Genomic DNA, 16174 nt, shown 5'->3' with positions numbered 1-16174 from the left:
ATATTTGCATGCAGCTTTACTATTCACATACGACCCACCATCATTGAATATTTTTGTACTATAGCTCATGACTGTGTACGAGGATTGATACGAAATTGCAATCCTTGAGCTCAAACAGGATTGAAACGGATCTCCAATCTTTGAGCTCGGCTAGATGTTATTTTTAGGTGTCAAATCACAATGCCACTGCGCATAATGATGGCTCATTTGAGATTAATAAGTTTAGGTTGGATATGAACATCCACCTATAATCCGCCTATGTAGAAACCTTGTCAGGTGATCTCATTCACTGCAGAATTATGGATTATCACTTTGATGAGACAATATTCCCGCCGTTAGGGGTAGATATGAACACAAGTGTTCAAGTGGAACGATGTGAATTGTCGTGGTTTGTCCCCACTAAGTCTCATCTTGATCTCAAATGCTTGAAGTGTTAAAGTGTTAAAGTGACGAGATCACATGCTGCAAATATGTCTGCAAAGATTGATGTCCTATCAAGAGGACATAATGTGACCAAAAGGTGTTGGTCTTAACGCCATCACCATGGATGGTGATATGGTGACGCCATATAATGGCAAAATTGGTGTCACAAGGCCGTGTGGCTCCCCAAAAGGAGGGAGGCCGTTAGGTTCGATACTTTCTCGCACTAGGAAGAAAACAAGCTTGGCACAACCGGATCCATTGATCAGTGATACTCAAATCCGTCTCATGAAGTTTGAATTGTGATTATCGTTGGGGGACGCCTCACTGTCAAATCCAATCCATATAGAGGTCTCTACAAGTATTACACTAGTGTACATGACGACGTGGGATAATGAGTCTACCATCAAACCACTCTTCGTTGATGGATATCAACTTAGTTTATTGACCTAATGGAAAGATGCGATCCAGCATTAACAAAGATATAAGTCCTTGGGCAGGTGATGCCAACACAGCAAGCTAAACCCTATCAACTATGTCTTTGTTAGATAACGTAGTGAGAACAGGAGCTTAGACTCACCTTATGACACAAGGTCTCACTAACACGCACTGGGATCGACTACGATGAGATATGCTCTTGTAATGGATGTCATTGCACTCCACTACTTTGTCAGTTTGGTAGTTTCCGAATAACTGAACATGCAGCCTATGAATATGGTCATAATAACATCTCTACAGGATCAGAGATATACATGAAGGTCTTAAACAAACTTCATTCACCCAAATCAAGTGGCTCTAAACCATATGAGCGTGCGTTTGCAAGAAAGGTTGAAATGCACACTAAGTAACTACTTGATTTGGAAGAGATATGGTGAATTATGCCTTTGCGTGTTCATTCCGGATTTACATGGACTCTTGATGGATCAAGAGATGCCAATATGTATCAATATCCAAAGTTAGAATGAAAAAGATCTTGGGAAGACACGGTCTTGATAAGGCACTCGATGACTGTATTGATGATGATTTTCCATCAATCGGCTTAGGCGCTCTAACGAAAGTGAGGCATACATATACCCCATGATTAATCAATGTCTTTACTCTAAAGAGAAATCCATTGTTTTGTTTAAAGAAATATGACAAATATGTGTTAAGAGATGGAATTCTCATCTAAGCACAATAAGACGCATCAATATACTCAACACAATAAGAAAGACTTGACATCTTATTTGCTATGAAAAGTTGTAAAACTAAGTGTAGCTATGCGCTCACGCAATGCCAATGTAATGACAGTAACTCCTTTTCAATACTTAATGGTATGGAAGGATGAGGCTTATTATATCCCTACATAAGAAAGATACATCAAAAACGAAACCAGAATCTGCGAAGTTTCGTAGGTCAACTTCCATGAGACCTACATGAAATCTCACTCATTAGAAAATGGTGAAATTGGTACCATTAGAAAGGTTTATGTGTCTACTTTCCAGGGACATCAACCATTTGATCATACTTACCATATTGAGTGAGTTATGGCCGTTTTCGTAAAGTAGGACGAATCTGTCCGAGAATCTAATTTTGGCAAAACAGGCAACTTCGACTGGACTTTGTGAACAGCTTCTGATGAACCAGAATGTGTGTAATATACGGTTGGAAAGTTAAATGAGTCTAGTTTCCAAAACTATTTACGGTTTGTTCATACGTATTTCTTAGAGGAAGTTACGGCTGTTCTAGTAACTGAAGGTCATGCTGTGCGGAAATCTGATTTCTTGCACGAACTTATGTTTTGAGTTCACAAGCGGCATTCTCCTCAAGATGTAAGTGTAAAATATCATGTTTGAGGATAATACGGCATCTAGTTAATCATTGCTCAATGTCACATTTGAAGACATGTTAAAGAGCATCGACATGCTAAGTTATTAAAATTTCCATGATTAGTAAGAATCAGGAAAAGCCCCATGACTGATGTAAAGATCAGGGGGGGTGCGAACTTCAGGGGAGTCTAGCACATACATGTCACTATCAAATGTGAATGGTACGTTGTACACTTTTTCTCCTACGATCAAGGTTTAGTTTTTCTCTCGCAGGGTTATTGTTCTTTGACGAGGTTTTTAACGAGGCGACATATTTATTAGCACCACTAGCATACCGGCGCGCGGCACAAGGGGAAGTGTTTTAGGATATTTCATATGTGTGTCTTGGCCTTATGCCATCAAGATATGTAGTTAGAATAGGACTATGTATTTTTTATCATTACCATATTGGTACTTTGTAATTCCCTATAAAAAGGGCTCCTAAATAAGATGATGATTCTCTATTCTCTTATTAGATCTTTTTGTCTCTACACTTTATACTTCATCATCATAGTTTTAGTTGTTATAATAATAATAATAATAATAATAATAATAATAATAATTAGAGAAAATGTCCAAATACCTAAAAACAGCTAAAGCAAACTCTATTTCAATGATAATCTTTTCTTTGTGCCCATTTCAATGATTTTTAACAAAAAGACGATTTACCCTATGTAATTAAAGCCACACAAATCTTATCTCTTTCTCCTTCTCTTATGCTCTCTTCCTAATCTGGTTTTCATCTCTCTCTCTCTCTCTCTCTCTCTCTCTCTCTCTCTCTGTCACATGTTGCAAAGACCTGATCGGGTTCTCAAGAAGCCTGAGTCATATATGGTTCCTTCCTGGCTTCGCCGCCTCTACCAAGCCGTCGGTGGGGAAGACGTGCTCAGGCTGGTGTTCTCTTTCTGTAGAGATTTCTGATGCTTGTTAGCTCGTCGTAGTCTAGATCTACATGTCTAGAGTTTGAAGGATTTTTAGCCAATGGTGACAAAAAGCTCCGATGAGAGATGAACCAGAAGGTTAGGTTTTGTGCGGTGGTGTGCCCCCTATATTTGTGATTGATATGGATGATGATTCCAAGGTGAAAGAGATTCTCAACCGTGGACCTTAAGCTATGAAATAGTGTGTACTTAGTTGAAGGCTTTTGTATGGAATAGTGTGTACTTAGTTGACTTTAATCTTTTTAGTATTTTCTCTGTGTGGACTTTAATTTTTGTATGGCAGAATATGTGTGGTCAAATCGTTTCTCTGTGTGGTCATAATCGTTTCTGTGATTAAGCCATGGTCTGGCTTTGTTTGCGAAGGTGAAGCTTCACCTTCACTTGTAAAAACTTCTTTTCTAACATTTTTTACTACCTCAGTAATATCTTATTACCCCCGGTAATTTCGGTCAACCATTATTTGACGTTAGTAACCAAGTTATTAAGAGTCAGTAACCTGATTATTAGGGTCAGTAACTCGATTATTTTCTTGTATTTCTTCTTTTCTATTAAATTAAGCTGAAATAAGTTGATTATTTAGGGTCAGTAACTGATTATTATGGGTCAGTAACCAAATCAGTAACTGATTATTATGGGTCAGTAACCCGATTATTTTCTTGTATTATTCTTTTCTATTACATTAAGTTGAAATAAGTTGATTATTGGGGGTCAATAACTGATTATTGGGGATCAGTAACCAAGTTACTGAGGGTCAGTAACTGAGAGCCGAGTTACTGGGGGTCAAAAATTAAGTGGCCGGTGACCGGAGAAAATCCGGCAATCGGAGGCCGTAGACCGATGATCGGAGTCCGGCGACCGGTGAGGTTCCGGCAATAATTATGGAGTAAAATTAGAAAATGACAATCAATAAGAAAAATAATAAAAGACAATTCATTGTTCATTATGTAAAAAGATATATATGTTCTTTAATAATTTAAAATATAATAAAATCAAGTAAGTAAATTTAGAGATTTTAATAACCGCACTAAAAAAGCAACTAAGAAACACTTTCGACTTATTTGGCAAATATTTCACCTCAAGCGGGGCTTTTCTGTAATTTAATACAAGTAGTAGGTCTGAAGGGTAAAATACCACTTTCTTCTCTGCCATTTCGTCAGATTAGGGTTTAAGGGTTTCAAATTCAAAACCAGTTGTATAGGGTTTTACTCTCCCCTCAGTTTCGTTTCTTCTTCCCCGCCGATCCGTCTTAGGTTTTGCTCGCTCTGTAAATTCACCATCGAATTCCATTGAGCTGGTAAGGAACGAGACCTGGGTATTGTTCAATTCTGCTCCCTTTCAATTTTGGATTGCAAATTATTGAAATTTCTCAACTTTTACGAGCCGGGTGCTCCCCAATTTAGGGTTTTAGTTCAGTTTCATCTTTGCTGATTGTAAAGATTCAATTTTTAAGTTACCAAATAATCAGTATTGAGGCTCAGCCATTTTCTTTTTCTTTATGTAAATTGAGAGTGAGAGACAGGAGTGGTAAGTATGAAACTGAATGAAAAATGGGTTTTTGATGTTCTCTACATGTGGGGAACTAGTAAAAATATCAAATTATTGTGAAGATGACTGCATATATGTTGTCTCTGTAACTCTACAACTTCACACGTTTGTGAAAAATTTGCATACTTTTGGCACTAATTTGACCTCTTTGTTCTACATTTTGGCAGTTCATTTGTGGTGATATTGATCATATTGTTCAACATGTCGTCTCTAAGGAATGCTGTTAGCCGACGCGCCCACAAGGAGCGATCTCAACCGTGAGTTACTGCATTTCTTTTGCTGTGTATATACTTTTGAGATGATACTGTTTTGCATGAGATGATGGGGTTATGGTTTGCTTGGTTTAAAACTTTTATCAGGGAATCGAGGAAAAAATTTGGGTTTCTTGAAAAGCACAAGGACTATGTTGAGCGTGCTAAGGCGTACCACAACAAGGAGGAGACTTTACGGGTAAAATGCTGATGGCTTTGTTTCTTGTTTTTCGAATTTCTAATTTGTCTGTAATCAGGTAACTTATCTTCGACATATTGTGTATGCCGTCCCTCACCATGTCGTCTTTATTTTCACTAAACAGAGGCTGAAGGAAAAAGCAAGATTTCGAAACCCAGATGAGTTCGACTTCAAGATGATCAACAGTCGAACTGTTGATGGAGTCCATAAAACAGAGTAATATACCATTCTATTATATGATCTCTTTATATTTCTTTCTTAACTGCTACTCAAAAGACATGAGCTTTTGCTACAGGGGTCAGGCAAACAAGTACACTCCTGAAGAGCTTTTGCTTATGAAGTCCCAAGATATTGGATATGTCCTGCAGAAAGTGCAGAGTGAGAAAAAGGTTAATAATACTTTCATCAAGCTATTCATCAAGTTGTTTCATGCTTGAACCTGTTAATAATTCTCACGTTTCATTGCAGAAAATTGAAAAGATGACTGCAACTCTGCATTCACTTGATAATCGGCCTTCAAACAGACACGTTTACTTTGCTGAAGATAGGTTTGAGCTTTTTTCTAAGAGAATTATTTCTGAGTTATTCTAGCTTGATTTACATGACTCCCTTTTCAAAGCAAACATGCAACCACACGTAAACATATAAAGAAGTAGATGTATAATTATTATCATAAAGCTGAAAACTCATGGACAAACACAAAGGAGGACAATAGTAAGTTGATTGGTACATGTACCAAACATGGAGTGGTGCACTCTATGGACAGCTTAGTGAATCTGATAAGAAAATTTCTTAGCCTGAAAAAGGGCAACAGTATAAAATGATGAGATTATAAGTTTTCTCTTACAGAACTGCCCGCTGCTCTTTCTAGCCCATATAACAGAACTGAAATTTGCACTCTTAAATTTACAATCCACACCTTTCCTTTTTCTGGTTTAAACTTTTTTTAAGAAACAAAGCACATGTTACTAAAGATAAAACTTAACTTACTAAAAGAGGAAATCAGGAGTGTCGATTGTAAAGTGAGTGCAAATTTCAATTTCCCCATATAATTGTAGAAGGTGACATATTAGTTACAAGTAGATGTTAAGTTAACAACAGGATCATACTAGAAAATCCTCATGGTAACTGACTAGGCTAAATTTCACATTGGTAATTGCTTGTTGGGAAATGCTATTCTTCAGAACTCTTTTTCTTACTTTTTATGTGGGTGTAAGATCCATATTATTGTGGGATACAAGGGAGACTCACTTCGTGTGAGAAGCTTTCCTCGTTTCTCATAATTTCTGCTCCCTGCTCGTCTTCTTTCTATTTGATTTATTCTATCTGGTGAACATGGACAGAAATTAAACTTATTACCTTTCTTCTTCGAAATATTGGATGTGTCTCTTATTTTTGTTCTTGTATTTCGTTTCTTGTAGGGAAGAGGCTAAAGAGCTTCAGTCACGTGGTTCAAGAGGGGAAATGTTGCCCGGTTCTCAGAGTGTTCCTGTTCATATTCGAAGGTATAAGCAAACCTTTTGTACTGTTTTAATAAATACAGATTGATGAGTTCTGTTTCTTCTCAAAGTTACCTTTTGGAATCTTTTTCAGTGTAATGAAGGATGTCTTATAGATTTATGCATTGTTCTATTTTGCAATAAATGCAAAATATTCTGGTAGAATTTGTATTAATCTCTATCTATGGAATAGGGATAACTATCAACAGTTGATGGGTCCTGCATCAATTGTATCGTTTGCACTTGAAAGCATTATTCTTTGCCACACAAACCCATCAATCCCTGTGGGATGTAAGATATATGGTGACAGACTGAAGACACTTTTAATTTTCAGTGTACGTGTTGGAACATAGCTTCTGTAATGATATATAATTTTGTTCTGTCTGAGAGGGGTAATGAACTCTTGTTGCAAGTTCATTGCATTAGTTGGACAGTTTTAGCGTTTGGTTAAGCAATGGGACGCATGGTATTTCTGTTGTGTGAAACCAAATCACCGATGGTACACACAAAGATTTATCTGTTATGGGCACCAAATCCCATTATTTTGTGGGACTGCATTACTTGTAATAGACCTGATAATAGTCTGGACTTTGATCATCAAACTTTGAATTGACTGATTTGACTCAACCTGAAGTCCATTAAATAAACTAAAAGTTCATCGCAAGACTTACTATCAGGTGTTAGTTGAAATTCTGGGTGAGAAAGTCGGTCCTGTGACAGTCACTTGTTGAAGCTTAATTACATTGATAACATTGTATCTTATGTTCTGATTGGAGTTTCTATGTTCTTCCTAAATGATGCTTACTTCTTTCATCCAGTGTATATGCTTGTAGTGGGTTCTTAATAGCCCAGTGATACATCATTAAGAATCCCTTTCAATGTCTGATATTTTTTTTGTATTCAATGTGTAGGAAAACAGCAGCTTCTTATGGGGAGCTTAAAGCAAGGAGAGAAAGAGTCCAAGATCTGGAGAAAGTATATATGCAGATGGCAATGCAGAAGGAGTTAAAGGTAGACATCTAACCCCTTGGCTGTGTCTTTTATTGTGCACCGAGAATGTTATAAATAAAAAATATTAATTTAAAATTTACAGAAAAAGGGGAAGAAACGCAAACTCCGTGAAGATGAGATGGTGAATCCAACATCCGAACCTGTATTCAAGTGGCGGGCAGAGCGGAAGCGTTGAAAAGGTGTGCTAATCGACTATATTAGGTTATCATTTGTAGAGATGTTTTATTGTCCATCTCAGTTGAACATTTTATCTTCAGCCTGCCTGTTTATATAATTTTGCAGGAAATGATGTGTGGCAGAAAAGAACACTTTCAATGTATGGAGCTAATGCATTGATATAATGTAACTGCCCAAGTTAAACGTAATTCCAATATTCTACTCGCCTACTCCCAACAGGGAGGGTCTGTTGTGCAGCGCTGTATGGTATACATACACATACAGAAGTTTGTGCCCATGCTTTGCAGGGGTGGGTGGGTGTTCTGTTTTGAATTTTTTTGCCTTCAGAGCAGGCTGCATAGCATGCAGCGCTGTAGGGGAGAAGTTTCCTTAAACTTAGATGCCACTACCTTTCATGACGCATAGTCATACGATACTTTGAAATTTTTGTTGGCTGATATTAAGCGATTATATTATTTTGTTTTCCTATGTGAACTTGGAGTGAGACTCATTTCCTTCTGTTTTTTTGGATTAATTATATAACACCATTCGAACTATGATGTTATTTTTATTTTCATACATAACTATAAAAAATTTGCATTTTCATACCCGAAGTTTCATTCCGTTAGCATTTTCATACCCTGACCACTAACACTGTTAAATTTTTAGGACATTTTTGTCATTTCAATAAATATATCATTTTTTACATTTACAAAATAATTTATTTTTTGAGGTTATCAAATACAAATAGAAGTTATAGAACAATTTACTTTACCAAAAATATTCAAAAAAAAAACTCCAAAATTAAATATTTATTTTTGCAACAATAGTGATAAAAGTTAGTAGAACTTTTGTATGTATATATATTTTTGGAGTTACATGTTAAGTAAAATAAAATAAAATATATAATTTGTTCTAGGATATTCTCTATGTGTGTCTTGGCCTTATGCCAATAGGATATGTAGTTAGACTAGATCTATGTATTTATATCCTTACCATATTGGTATTGTGTAATTCCCTATGTAAAGGGCTCCTATCAATGAATAAGATGATTCTCTTGCTATCTCTTTGTCTCTACACTTTATCCTTCATCACGTTATCATGCACTTTGTTCTAACCCTAGAGCCAATAGCCCACCATTTTTTTTTCAAACCCTAAAAACCAAAACCCTAAAATCGGGCAGCCTTGTTTTTCCCGATTTCCGACCAAAATTCCGACTGCCCTCCGCCGGAATTTTATATCCCCAGAAAGCTCTTTTCGTCATGGATCCAACGCTGCCGGCCTCACCCTGAGAACCGGCCGGAAAGTCTCCGAACCGGCCGCCGGAAAATTCTAGACCGCCGCCTCTACCGACCACCGGTTCACCACCTTCTCTTGCTCCGATCAACCTGAAATTTTGACAGAAGCTTCCCCATCCAGAGCTGCTCCTCCTGACAAATTTTTAACCCCAAATTCGAAGTATAAGTAGGCGAAACGTTATTTCTCCTCTCGGCAGCCTTTAGAAAGGTATGTTTTGAAACCTTAAACTCTTCCAAGTTCAATAACTCGGGGAGGATAAAATCTTTTCCTCCCTTCTCCATCTCCATTCTATGCTTGGGATTTGTGTGTGCAGGTACCAAAAATCCCGGAATTTTATTCGCGGGTCAAGAGTATGTTGGATCACTCTTGTTTCTTTGTCCGGGTTGTGTTTGATCAACCCCGACCTTTCACCGGATTGTGTTTGATCAATCCGAGGCCTTTTTTCGAATTGTGTTTGATCAATAAAATAAATTATATCGAGAAAATATTGAATATCAATGAAAATTTTATCATATTTTATATAAACATGGTATATTTCAATAAATTGTTTTATTTGTATTTGATAACCTAAAAAATGAATTATTTTGTTAAAGTAAATGTAAAAAATGATATATTAATTGAAATGACAAAATACCCTCAAAATTTAACAGTGTTAGTGGTTAGGGTATCAAAATGCTAACAAAATAAAACTTCGGGTATACAATTACAAGTTTTTGATAATTAGGTATAAAAATGAAAATAGCATCATAGTTCGGATAGTGTTTTGTAATTAATTTTATTTATTTATTTATTTTTTCAATCAAATGAACAATCCATATTGAACACCTAATCTACCTCGAGTGAACCTTCACAAGTTAAAGGAAAGATATGTCAACAGGCCAAATAATATATTTAGAAGAGTTAGAAAAGTTTATCAATATCAAAGTGGATTTACTCGAGTTAAGCCACCTTGAACTTGTTTTGACATATCTTTCCTCAACTTGTGACATAAACAAGCCAAGGCAGGCATGACTCGGAGTGCAACCACTAAATTGCAGCAATGAAATCAACTTTGTTATTAACAATGTCCTTTATATGCCATTGGAAGAGTGAGGCTCAAAATGAGTAGTAAACCAGAAGGCAACAATGTCAATGACAAATTTTTAGGAACACATACAGACAAATAAGCAAAAGTAAAAAAAAGTTCCCACAATCTCTTCCATTAAGAAACTAGTAGAAGATGATTATATTCACAGAACACTACCTACAACCCTAGTTACTACCCCCAAAGCTACAACTCAAGAACCAGAGACTCAATATTCTACTTGGACCTAGAACAGGAAACTAGATCTGAAATAAAACACTTTTGACACCATCAAGATTGGCCCTTTTAATCTTCAAATTGAACAATCAGTCATCGTCACCAGCTGCGGCCTTGGAGGAACCACCGGCCTTCTTTGGGAGCAGAAGGTTGTGAATGTTGGGCATGACACCACCATTTGCAATTGTGACATCTCCAAGAAGCTTGCTGAGCTCCTCATCATTTCGCACAGCCAGTTGAATGTGGCGTGGCACAATTCGAGTCTTCTTGTTGTCTCTTGCAGCATTTCCAGCCAATTCCAGAACCTGTAATACCAAAACATACCACATTAGAATCATTTCCTCATTTCACCAATAAAATCACAAAAAACACAAAACTACACAACTCAACCAAAAACACAAAGTAAAGATCCTAAATTGGAAACATCCAAGTCAGGATAGCATTAGCCCTATCCTGACAAATGTTACCTAAGAAGAGCCATAATCATAAATTATAGAATGCCCAATGTTTTTTTAAAAAAAATAAATAATAAATAAATAAATTTAAAAAAAACACTCACATTCTTTGAAAATTTTTGAAGTAAAACAATATCTTGAACATTATCACAAACAGAAATGCAATTCAATCTCAAACAGGTATAATGAAATAAATCATTTTTATTCTCACTAAAGATTTACAAAAATAAGAAGATAATATTGAGAAAAATGATGAAGTAAAACAATCCTAGATCCAGAATCCAAATCTAAACCAGATTTCATCTCTACAAGGTTTAAATAGAACAATACACCACAATTTTACCAACAAAATCATAAATCTCCCAGCACATATATCACAAACTCAAGCAACAAAATCCATCCCCAATTCGAAACCCTAACCCTAAATTTCCATATCCAAAAGCTCCAGATTAACATAAAACGCACCAACAGAAACAATTAATAGCTAGAGAGAGCTGTATATACCTCAGCGGCTAGGTACTCCAGCACGGCGGCGAGATAGACCGGAGCTCCGGCACCGACACGCTCGGCGTACTTCCCAGCCTTCAAGAACCTCGCGATACGCCCCACCGGGAACTGCAGGCCGGCCTTGCTTGACCGTGACGTGGCCTTCTTGGCCGCCCCAGATCCCAAAGCCTTGCCTCGACCCGCCATTGATGGACTTCCAGAGAGAGAAAGTAGAGAGAGAAGGAGAAGCAAAACGATGGGTTGGTTCGGTGCGCTATGGGGAAAGTCTGAGATGGGTCTGGGGTATTTATACGGGTTGAGGTTCAGTCTGAGCCAATTGATTTGAGTGTGCAGATCGCGAGCCAGAGCCGTCGATTGGTTTGTGTGTGGACGGTGGAGATGAGAGGATTGGAGGAGTTTTTGTTGGATGGGACTGCTTAATGGACGAAACTGCCCTTGTGTGTTTCCTTATTGACTTTGCGTTTTCCGTTCTTGTGCCGGATTTTCTTGTTTTAAAAAAGGTGTATTGTATATGGAATTAGTAGAAGTTTTAAAGAAGTCTATGAAATTTGAAAGTCTAAGTGTATTCAATACAGACTTTTAAAAATCAATCAAAGTTTGGGTGTATTCAACTAGATTTTAAAAAATCATTATGAATTTTACCAAAGTTCAGGGGTATCCAATTAAGACTTTTTAAAATGAATAGAAGTTCAGATGTATTCAAAATATCATTCATACTTATGGAATTAATAACTCATGGATAATTGTGGACTTTGTAGTGTAAATTACACCCACCAAACTCCAATATTTTTCCATCCACTAAAGCAAAGATTTGGAAAAGTCTACGACAAACTTTCTCTTTATATGTAAATAAGTTGATCCTACGATACATCATTTTTTATTATTTTTTATTTTTATTTTTATAATATTTTGTGCTATCAACGTTCTATTATACCTATTATTTTCAATGTTTTTTGAATGTTAACATTTTGTTGTCTTTTAATTGTAATGCTTGGAACCCTCAATAACCTAAATATTATCTATTAACTCTTGATATTAGAACCACATGATCATATATTATTATATTTGCGTACATGAATTAAACTTGTGAACATTTAATGTCCCACTTTAGAACATGTGTCTTTGATTTATGTACAAATATGCGTGTTGTTAAGTTAATATAATTTTTTCGTTACCTATGTTTATGTATTTCAATCAAATATTACAACTGTATGCATCGAAATTAGATAGATGAGCACTAAACTTATAATCGGTGTCATTATGTGTTTGTCATTGCATCTTTATTTATTTAATTTTTTTTTGTAACTCTGTAAGTATTGAGAAATCTACTTAAGTCATTCATATGAAGTCTGTAGATTTCAGAAATCAGTGAAAGTCTGTGATTAAAAATCGATGGTTTTAAGAAATCAGTGAAAGTCTATGAACTTTTCAAAGAGTCTGTAGGCTTTTTAAAAAGTCAGTTGATTAAAATAAGTCTGTATGAATCCAAATACAATACACCCCCCTTAGAGAATTTTTCAGGTAGATCCATACTTTCATACTACAACCTCATTTATTTTTTTCTTTCTTTTCTTTGTGCATTTTCCACGTGGCGGTATTGTATGACAAGTTGAAATCTCAGACAACACAATGATTACTCGAGTTTCTATTTTTGTAGGATTCGCTACGAGGTTGTTTTTTTTTTCTTGTCATTGAGCAAATAGATTTTCATCAGACGTTATATGATCTAATAGTTTAAACGCTATGTAATTAATAACTGTGGCAAGATACTTACAAATTTAGTTTGAATGTCAAACACTCATAATACGAGGCTCACCCAATCCAGGATTAGAGCGCGATTCTCAGCAAGTGCTCGGAGTTGGATAATGAATGTCAGCGTGCTCAACTTCAAGCATCACCAGTTGTCATTTTAACATAGAGTTGTCTTTGATGGTTGGAGCCACTTGAAACTCATCTAGATTACCACCTCACTCCGACATTTGACTTCATACAACCACAACAAATCTTCAAATTATTGACTTCAAATGAAGTTACAGCCAAACCCAACTATTTTAAACCAATCCGAAACGAAAGTTATATCAATTTGCCCAAATTCAAAATGAGGTTAAATACTTTGACCAAGTATAACCAAATAAAAGAGAATTTCATTACTACTAGAAAAAGAATATCATTAATACTAGAATGTAGATAATCTCATCATTACTATGACAAGATTGAAGTAGGACCATTGAGCGTTGCCGTCAACACTAGAATGTATTCAATGATTTCATTAACCGTTACGGCTTAAAGGTAGTTATTTAACCCTACATAAGGAAAAAAGATACATAGTATAGATTTAAATATGAAGTTTGTGAATTTCACTATATATAAGTAAGTACGTAATAAAACGTGTATAAACACCCTTTGCTTTAAATGTATGTATATCATAGCTAATATTTTCAAAGGTAGAGTATTTGATCGATGGCTATCAGCTCCAAATCTAGTTGCATAATCTCGATGTTTTGGTTGGTGGCGGATAGGACTGAGATGCTCGACGTTGTTGGTTGATGGACGGACAGCGTAGCGTTGGAGGCCCCACGTCTGTGGTGGGGAGACGGGGCATAACAGCTTCGGGTTTGTGCTAGAAGGAGGATTGGGTTCCTGCTAGGTTTGATCCATTGGGCTGGGCTAAAGAAATCAGCTCACTTAGGGCAATTATTTTACTACCTTTATGTTATTTTATTTTAGGGGAATTTTCATATACACCCAATTTTGAAAAGTGGTTTTAAATAAAACCCACATAATATTCTTATCTGATAGACATCTAAAATGTATCAATTATGATAAATATTATGTCCTATTTTTTCTAAATTTTACACAATTGTCATCATTCAACTATAACATATTAATATATATAATAAATAAGCTTAATTGATGCTATCTTAAATACCTTGATTATGAGTTTTTCTTCCAACACTAATATTTTTCAATCAATTTACAAGAATCATGTAGTTTTCTTTATTTAATTTTATGAAAAAATCTAGATTAAAAGAATTCATTCTCTAATCTATACATAAGGTAAAATATAATATGAATAAGATATCTGATCTAAACCCTAAAACCTAAACCCTAAACCCTATACCCTAAACCCTAAGCTATAAGCCCTAAACCCCTATACCTTAATCCTATACCGTAAACCCAATTTTGGGTTCTTCTTTTTAGGTATATTATCATATCATGCCCTACTTAATAGATATATTAGAAACGTAAGTAGTAAAGAGTAAAATGTTCTCTCGATTAGGATGGGAAATGATATAATAATATACCTAAAAAGAAGAAAATTAATCAAAGAACAAGAACGTGTACCTTACAATTAGACATTTTTCGACTATGTAGAGAGACACCAAATGTGAGCTTAGGAATGAAAAGTATCATCCTGTTACAAATGACTGTATATAACATATATATATACACTCAAGTTAATAATAACAAGGTAAGAAATTAAAGAATGTAATTGATTATGACAAAGTTAAATCCAACTAAATTGAGCTAAATTGATTATGTAATTGATGCTAAAATTGAGAAATATACTAAATTTAGCTTTCTACTGTCTAAAGGGCAAATTAGAGAAACCGAAAAATAAAGAAAACTATTAATTATAGACATTTGTTTTATATGGTATGTTTGCTTATGTGGAGTGGGTGTAAAATAAAAGAAAAATATGTATGGGTTTATCTTAAAAGAGGTCTAGTATTTTAGATTTTTATTTAATTTTCTCTTGATTTTACTAGTTTCTAGTTATTTATTGTTTTCAATAAGGAGATGTGGGCGTCAACCCAGTATTGACACCTTGTGTGCCTTGTCTGTTCTAGGTAAGTTGCGAGTGCCTTGCTTTGTCAAATGATTGCAACCTCCTAGTGCCGTGATGAAACATAGGGTCGCCAGATATGATTCTGTGCAACAACATAGTAGGAAAGTTGCACTTTTAATCGTCATGATGTTTGTCTTTAGTACAATTATTTTTCCGTTATGTCACCGCTTTGTCAAAGCAAATAGAGTTGTCAATGATGTACTCTTTGCTAACTAATGCATGTTAGAATACATTACTCTTTGCAATTTGAGGTTTAGGCTCTATGTCCCCCTTTGAGTTTTATTGTTTCATTAATCAAAGTTTAAAAGCAACCGCATCGGCCATTTTTCAAAAAAAAAGAAAAAAAGAAACAGTATTTGATTAGAGTTAGGGTTCAACTTTCAGCATAAGTGTAGGGCAATTGATAATAGAATTTTCTTGGAACATTACAAAGAATTGTACTAGTTGGTTAAGTGACACAATCTCCTTTTTATAAGTAAGAGATTTTGAGTTTGACTCACAGAAAAAACTAACATTTGAGTTGTTTAACTACCGTTGGCTGGTGACCATACCAAATTGTTGTAACGTATCTAAAACAACATGTATAACTTTTCGTGTTTTCTTTTTAAGAGATCCTGATATTATATCAAGACATACGTACTCTAAATGCTTATTCTAGTTAGAGGTTTAACCTCAATGTCCTTCCCTTATATACCGGTAATTTCATTAATTAAAAAAAAACAGCTATATTTTCAAGAGTATATTTCATCCAAATCCTTTTACTCTATCAGCACATTTTGTTTTGATCAGGTAAACAATTCAAATATTACGATTTTATGAGTCGAACTCACAACCTTCCACTTATTAAGAGGAGATTATACCGCTAAACCAAATGATACTGTGATCTATAGGCAC

General features: G+C 35.4%; 2 protein-coding genes across 2 annotated transcripts; one reads left to right on the top strand and one right to left on the bottom strand.

Annotated features, from left to right (window-relative positions):
- Positions 1 to 4363: 4363 nt before the first annotated feature.
- On the top strand, positions 4364 to 8481 carry LOC101292975 (probable U3 small nucleolar RNA-associated protein 11-like). The gene is made up of 10 exons (XM_004294282.1): positions 4364 to 4502; positions 4921 to 5010; positions 5113 to 5203; positions 5328 to 5419; positions 5499 to 5592; positions 5672 to 5751; positions 6625 to 6708; positions 7614 to 7713; positions 7796 to 7892; positions 7996 to 8481. Exons 2-9 carry the CDS (start codon positions 4955 to 4957, stop codon positions 7886 to 7888), a joined length of 690 nt encoding a protein of 229 aa, XP_004294330.1. The 5' UTR covers positions 4364 to 4502; positions 4921 to 4954; the 3' UTR covers positions 7889 to 7892; positions 7996 to 8481.
- Positions 8482 to 10243: 1762 nt separating this feature from the next.
- Positions 10244 to 11681, bottom strand: LOC101292676 (protein H2A.7-like). Its single transcript, XM_004294281.1, has 2 exons — positions 11428 to 11681; positions 10244 to 10773 (listed from the first exon to the last, which is right to left on the bottom strand). The coding sequence occupies exons 1-2, from the start codon at positions 11614 to 11616 to the stop codon at positions 10558 to 10560; spliced, it is 405 nt and encodes a 134-aa protein (XP_004294329.1). The 5' UTR covers positions 11617 to 11681; the 3' UTR covers positions 10244 to 10557.
- Between the last annotated feature and the right edge of the window lie 4493 nt (positions 11682 to 16174).

This window comes from Fragaria vesca, linkage group LG3 (genome assembly GCF_000184155.1).
Source record: "Fragaria vesca subsp. vesca linkage group LG3, FraVesHawaii_1.0, whole genome shotgun sequence".
NCBI lineage: Eukaryota > Viridiplantae > Streptophyta > Magnoliopsida > Rosales > Rosaceae > Fragaria > Fragaria vesca.
The sequence above is the reverse complement of the archived record's forward strand: the minus strand, read 5'-3'. Positions and strand labels throughout refer to the sequence as shown.

What these genes read in the sequence shown, in the direction of transcription:
- LOC101292975 (XM_004294282.1), top strand. Translation starts at nt 4,955, where the DNA reads ATGTCGTCTCTAAGGAATGCTGTTAGCCGACGCGCCCACAAGGAGCGA. An exon ending in ACAAGGAGGAGACTTTACGG is followed by an intron (nt 5,204 to 5,327) that starts GTAAAATGCTGA and finishes TTCACTAAACAG; the next exon opens with AGGCTGAAGGAAAAAGCAAG. An exon ending in AAGTGCAGAGTGAGAAAAAG is followed by an intron (nt 5,593 to 5,671) that starts GTTAATAATACT and finishes GTTTCATTGCAG; the next exon opens with AAAATTGAAAAGATGACTGC.
- LOC101292676 (XM_004294281.1), bottom strand. Translation starts at nt 11,616, where the DNA reads ATGGCGGGTCGAGGCAAGGCTTTGGGATCTGGGGCGGCCAAGAAGGCC. An exon ending in TGGAGTACCTAGCCGCTGAG is followed by an intron (nt 10,774 to 11,427) that starts GTATATACAGCT and finishes TTGGTATTACAG; the next exon opens with GTTCTGGAATTGGCTGGAAA.